Source organism: Arachis ipaensis, chromosome B02 (genome assembly GCF_000816755.2).
Source record: "Arachis ipaensis cultivar K30076 chromosome B02, Araip1.1, whole genome shotgun sequence".
Lineage (NCBI taxonomy): Eukaryota > Viridiplantae > Streptophyta > Magnoliopsida > Fabales > Fabaceae > Arachis > Arachis ipaensis.
Window position 1 is genome coordinate 4,345,835 of NC_029786.2, and position 7,108 is coordinate 4,352,942.

The 7,108-nt window shown below is 32.4% G+C and overlaps 1 protein-coding gene across 2 annotated transcripts; it reads left to right on the top strand.

Moving 5' to 3' along the window:
* On the top strand, positions 1,431-7,070 carry LOC107623534. 2 transcript variants are annotated; one of them, XM_021115221.1, is made up of 10 exons: positions 1,438-1,745; positions 1,831-1,953; positions 2,570-2,704; positions 3,052-3,207; positions 3,324-3,429; positions 3,635-3,817; positions 4,427-4,586; positions 5,442-5,755; positions 6,287-6,376; positions 6,630-7,034. In XM_021115221.1, exons 3-10 carry the CDS (start codon positions 2,690-2,692, stop codon positions 6,689-6,691), a joined length of 1,086 nt encoding a protein of 361 aa, XP_020970880.1. In that variant the 5' UTR covers positions 1,438-1,745; positions 1,831-1,953; positions 2,570-2,689; the 3' UTR covers positions 6,692-7,034. The 2 variants fall into 2 exon arrangements, with proteins under 2 accessions (XP_016181342.1, XP_020970880.1); XM_016325856.2 differs by lacking the exon at positions 1,831-1,953 and having other exon boundaries at positions 1,431-1,745; positions 6,630-7,070.

The window sequence follows — 7,108 nt, forward strand, 5'->3', positions numbered from 1 at the left end:
AATTCCAAATCTCAGTGCAAAAAAAGTACTTATCCGTTTCTAACAAGTTACAAAACCTTTTATTATATTTTTCTTAAAGGAATAAAGTTCGGAATAAATAAATAAATAAATAAGACATAAGTTAAGAAATGATGACTTGGGGTTGCGTGACATGCGCCTTCTGATTCTGGCTCTCAGCCCAAATATCTATTTCTCCTTTTCGTCTTTGCCTTTTCTTTTTTTCCTTTGTGCAAATAAAACTCTTAACTTATTTTACATTTTTTTTCCCTTTTTTCACGGCAAATTATTTTCTATTTTTGACTAATGGAATGCCATAAAATAAGAGAACACTATCAAAACAAAAAAAGAGTAGGGTGGCAACGGGGCGGATAGGGACGGATTTTTGCTCTATTCGATCATGCTCTGCAGTATAACAATTCGCATAGAATCTGTTCTATTTCTACTTGCGGGTAGTAAAACATTAAACTCTAACTCGTCCCTGCGGATACTCGCCCCGCCCTACCCGTCCTTATAATTATTAAAATCTAATAAATAAAATTAAATTTCAAAATTTATATAACTATATATACCGGGGCGGGTAGGGGCGGGTTCAACCTAAACCCGACCCCGCCCCGCCCCGCCCAAGAACCCGCCCCGTTAAAACCCGCCCCGGTGTGGGGGCGGGTAATTACCCGCCCCGAGCGGATAGGGGCGGAGTGGGTACCCGCAAGTTCGGGTAGTATTTCCATCCTTAAAAAAGAGATAGTTTAATTAATTTTATAATAGAACTCTATTGATAAAAAATAATTAGAAAATATCGACGTTAAATAAAAAAAATATAAAATGAAGTGTATGTGATATAATTTTAAATATTCAAGAAGTATATTTTTTTGGAATAAATTTGTTGGACAGATTTGAGTAATTTTTCATCAATTTAAGATAATATTTTTAAAGTAAAGGTAATAAAGCAAAAAATTATTTCTAAAACGTATTGAAAAAAAAAAAAGAAAGAATCTTAGAGAGAAATTTAAATTCAAAGAACTATATAAAAGACTAACTATTAAACTTAAATTCAATTGCATTAAAATACTTACTTAAAAAGAACTATTAGTTGAACTATTTAAGATATTGATAAGACACTTTATAAATAAGGTGAGAGATAATGTTAGCATCCCTTAATATAATTAAATTGAATAATCCATTATACAAAAAAACAAATTGAATAATCACATCTTTTTAAAATGACTTCTTACTTTTCATTTTAACTATTTAAATACGAAATTAAATATGTTTTGTATATATATTTGCATCATTGACTCCATTTAGTTTGGAAATTAAATTAGATTACTTTTACCCTTTTTGGTTGGAGATGGATCCTTCACTATCTCTAATTTTTTCCACAAAGTAAAAAAGTAAAATATGTTTTCAACCCTTTTCAAAAATATCTTTGTCCCTTAAACCTCTCTCAATGTTCTTATTATTACTTCACTCTTCAGCTTCCATGGACAAATTTTTCTCCTTCTTCATCTTCTTCATCAGCCTCACTATTCAACCCTTTCACCACTTTCATCACTTACCTTAGCCTTTATCTCAAGCTTTTCTGCCCTAATTTCGATTGATTTTTCATTTCTCTTACCTCAAGTTTCTATTTTTATCTTTCAAAAACCGTTTTTGGATTCAGCTAAGTGTTGGGGTTTTCTGAATTTAGCTAGATATACACCATTCTGATTCCAAAGTTGCACTCTTTTTGGAGATTCCGGAACTGGGTATGTGACAATATGCTTCATAGATGTTCATTTCTTGTTTATTTATTTATTTTGTTTTGTTTTGTTTTGGTTCATGGGCATGTAGATTTTGGGTTGAAGCATTGGGAACTTCTGGAACCTTTGTTTGGTAGATTATAAAGTTTGTTCCTTTTGGAAGGGTTGTTTGCTTCATCAATAAAGTTCTAGCTTCAGGGGCATCTAGATTTTGGTTTGTGGCATTGGTTGTTCTAGAATCTGGAATTTTGTGGTAGCTGCTTGTGAAAGTTTGTTCCTTTATGAAGAAGTTGTTTTGCTTCATCAATCAAGTCTGAATTTTGTGTTCACAGCACAGAATAATTTAGTAACAATAGAGATCTGGTTTTATTCCAATTTTCTTGGTTTATTTATTTTATTATTTTATTTTTGGTGGTTCTTACATTATTTTTGGTGGTTCTTACATTATTTTTTAGTTATTGCATATTTTCACCCTGCTGATGTGGTTGGTAAAATTCAGATTTTATTTTTCAAGATGAAGAAATTTAGATGTCATGGTAGAACATCAGACTATTCTTTCAAAGGAAATTCTAAGCTAAGTTGACTCAAACAAAAGATTATGGAAACATATTTTTTATTGCATCTCATACTTACTACAATGACCTGCTTATGTCTTTGTTGCAACAATTAACATTGGGAGAAACCACATTTCATTTACCATATAAGGATCTTTTTGATTTGGAAGATAAGATTTCATATACTTGTTTAAGGGTAGTATTAAGAAGGATTTGACTTTTTTTTATTAGTTGAGTATACTTTACAATCCTAACAATGTTCTTCTTGTTTTCCAGATATAAACTATGTTGAATTGAGGGTTTTGTAGACTTGTTGGAATGCCATATTGAATTCAAAGGCAGTTTGCAATTACTCAAATTCCCGAAAGACATGTGGTCAGCCTTTTTACAGCTGAAATGAAGAATTTGCAGGTTTTGTTTTTCCCCATTTTATATTTGGTATTTAATTAGTTTGCCATAGCTGCAATTATTTTCCATTTTCCAACAAAATTCATCATGATGTGTGTTTCATCTTAATGAGAAGAAAAATTCACAATTTTCACACAAAGCACTTATGTTCTCACAGTAATTCAACATTTCTGGTTTTCGGTAGTGCTTTGCTAAACAATGTTTTTTGTTCTCTAAAAGGTTAATAATAATAATAATCATCTTAGATCTTGTTGTATTATAGACTATGTAATATTGCCGTGTTTTCCACTCTCGTTGTGATCTTCTAGATTCATCTTATAAATAACTAAACTCATGATATGGATTCGCAGAGTCCAGAGGAATTGCAGTCACCAACTCAAGCATCTCATGAGCCGAAGAGCGAACCGCCAAACAATCACACAAGTGATGCTCCCGTTGCCGACTCAGGTTCGGCATCCGCCTCGAGCAATGATAACAAGAAAGTTTCGCGGCAGGATATCGAGCTTGTGAGCATTACAAATTGTTTTCTAGTGTTTTGAACTTTTGCAGTGATAATTTATAGAAGCTAATCTAATATGTTTCTTTTTTCTTTCTTGATTAAATATTCAAACAACTTTTGTAGGTCCAAAATTTAATAGAAAGGTGCCTACAATTATATATGAACAAAGATGAAGTGGTCAAAACACTACTGACTCGTGCTAAGATAGATCCTGGATTTACAACTCTCGGTAGGTATCTTGAGTTCTCTGTAATGCTTTTTTATTTAGCATTTTGGTAGTGATAATTATAGATTTATAGTCTATTGTATAAGTTGTTCTAAGAAGCTTTTTATCCAAATTAATGAGTGACTTCTGTTTTATCAAGAATCAACACTATGTGATATATATTGCAAATAAAAGCCGTTATTCTAAACAATGCTTCTTGTTGATTCAGTTTGGCAGAAGTTAGAGGAAGAGAATGCCGATTTCTTCAGGGCGTACTACATCAGGCTTAAATTGAAAAAGCAAATACTCCTGTTTAATCATTTGCTTGAGCATCAGTATCATCTGATGAAGGGTCCCATGGCAGCAAAGGTTCCATTGGCTCCAATACAGAATGGAATCCATCCAATGCCTGGTAAATTCTTGCCCTCTCATTGGTGTATGTTGATTCAAATAACATCTGCATTCTTTTTTTACTTAAGATTTTGAGTTTTATAGGTTAGGAGTCTTCAGAGTTAACATTTGGCCAATAATCCAAATTCTTGTATTAACATTTGCATTCTAGTGGCCATGTTACTGAAAATTTTCTGTGTATTATCTATTTTGCTGGTGATTATTGGTAGCCGATTCCGTGTTGGCTTTGTTTAATTTAAGAACTTTTATAGGAAGTAATATCTTCCATCAAAACATAAAAGTACTTTTTTCAATTGTCAAATGGTAAATCAAACAGATGCTTTCTTTGTTGAATGTTGAGGTTTGTTGTTTCCTTTCCTGTTCTGCATATACTGTCTCATTTGTCGAATATTCCTCCCGATTCACATTATCTGTCATTTTAGAGAAACTATCTTGGCTTGATACACATTCATATGCTCACAGTTCAAGTAATATTTAGTGTGCAAATAATTCAAGTGACTGATATTGCGAATCGAGTAATGTCGTTGCATAAGTTTACTTCTTCTGTTATTCACTTATTTGCTTCTCTCTTTTCCCATTATGCTTTTAACTCAATTTATTTGCAGTGCAGTTAACAACCTACCTATGGGATATCCAGTGCTACAACAGCCTCCGATGGCTGCTGCGGGTCAACCTCATATGGACTCTATGGGTATATCGAGCTGCCATGTGGTTAACGGAGTCCCTGCGCCGAGCAATTTTCATCCCATGCGGATGAATTCCGGAAATGAGTGAGACTCTTTTCCGATTTCAGATAATTCTTTTCATAGCTAGGTTGTGTTTTGTATTCTGAAATGCTTAAGGGTGTGTTCGGTTCGCGTGTTCATTTTCAGTATTTTCTGTAAAACAGAAAATGAAAACGCAAACCAAACACACCCTTAAATGGTATTTTCCGGTTAAGAAGTAACAACTGATTTCAGCATTGTACTCTATAGTAGTGTTTTTATCTTATGTTTCTTACATGTTTGCACAAATGGTTATGCTAGAATTGTTATGTTAAATTACTTTTGAGGTCCTTATAGTTATACTCATTTTTCAATGAGGTGCTTATGGTATATAACTATATATGCTTGTAACAATTTACTATACTGTTTGAAACTTTTCAATCAAGTCCTTATAGCTCAAGTATTTGTAATCAAGTCTCTATACTAGACAAACGTTTCTCAACTGGACCACCCCTTAAGCTTAAAGGTTTTGTGCTCAAGTCCCTATGTTGGATGATAATCACAGTTCTTTGTAAAAAAAAAAAAATTGTACAATATAGGGGCTTGATTGCAAAATTTTGGAACTAGAGGGACTCGGTTGAAAAATGTTTTAAACTAAGGGATTTGATTGAAATTTTTTGTACAGAAAAGGGGGAAAAAAGAACCTTAAAATACAAATGTTCAAACTACAGGCATCTAATTGAAAGTTGAGTGAAACTATAGGGATCTCTGGAGTAATTAAATTAATTGTTATTGCCATTTTGTCCTTGTTGTGTACTAGTTATATTGGTGGCATGGTGGAGGCATTTTTCCACCCTCCCTTGTTGAAGTAATTTGTTTGATGTGAACGGCTAACCGCGTCCGGTTTTGTACTTGTTGAAGTATGGTGATGGACCACAGTGGTCCCGAGATGGCGCCGGTTGCTCCACCGAATGGTGCAATGTCATCAGTGTCCGACATGCCGGTGAGTCCAACATCTGTAGCATCCACCGGCCATTTCCCCTTCACTGCATCAGAGATATCAGGAATGGGCACGGATACATCGGCTCTTGACACAGCTTTTACATCGGATGTCGCTACTTCGGTAGGGCTACAGCTTGCGGCAGACGGTGGTGCCGGAATCTCGAGATCACTTGATCAAATTCAGTGGAATTTTAGCCTGTCTGATCTAACAGCTGATTTGCCAAACTTGGGAGGTATTTCATCATTTTAGATTGTCATTTGATGATTTGAACACTGAATTCATTTCCATGAAATTGCATTAAGATCTCTTGAATCCAACTTAAAAAATATATATATATATATATAGGGTAAATTATGTTAGGTTAGACGATATTATTCGTGACACTTTTTTTTTTACAAAATATGACAGTAACCTTTTTCTGTCACTATATATGACACTAACCTTCCCAATAATAAACATTAAGGGAGATTAGTGTAAATATGACAAATTAAAGGGTGTGAATGTAATATCACATAACATTGAGAATAGTTAATTGATGGATATTCAATCCAATCATGTTACGCATACATAGAAAATCAGACACCAAATTAGTCACTTGTATAAAATATATATTTGTTACAAAAAATATATAATGACTAAATTTTAGTGTGTAAATAATATTTTTGTATTCGATTTTAATATAGATGCTAATAAAAGGGCTATTCTTAATATTATATTATTTTTATGTTTTATATTTATAAATCTTGTTGATTTTTCTTTTCAGATCTAGGAGCTTTGGGAAATTATCCCGGTTCACCATTTTTGCCATCTGATTCAGACATTTTGCTAGAATCTCCAGACCAACAGGATATAGGTATATATATTTATATCTATCACTCTAGATAATTCAATTCAATCCACAAAGTATTTAAGTTTTTTTTTTTTTTAATTTTTAGAATTTTTAATTGAGCAAAATTCATTAGGTATTACACTGAATTGGTTAGTCTAAAATCCTTGTAGTTTTGGATAAAAATATTTCATAATAAAACCTTGGTTTATAATACATATGATCTTATAATTTTTCTATACTTGCTTGTACTAAATATTTATTTTATTTTATTTTTCAGTGGATGACTTCTTTGTTAATTCTGAGCCACCATGCTCCCAATCAGATGAGGAGAAATCTTAAATGAAGGTGATGAATCAAAGTTATGTTTCACATTAAAGAAAACAAATGTTAGCTTAGGGAAAAAAAAAAAGAAGGAAAGAAGTTAGGACTAATAATAAAAAATTAAATGTCATCTATATAGCATAGTTGACATGTATAACAGCCTGAATGAAATCTTTATCTATCATATAAATGAGGATAGAAATGTTATTTCTATGTTAATTAAATTAAATGGGTTCTAGATGCAATGTTTTGTATTCTTTTGGGAGAGATTTGTTGTTCATGAAGAAAGTGTTGGGAACTCTGTTCTTTTGTAATTTTATTTTATTTTATTTTATGCATTTTGGATTTATACTCTTGGATACTTTTGTTGGTGCCAAATGTTGATTTGACTTCTTTATATTCTAGAGTTCCACATTATTATTATTATTATTATTA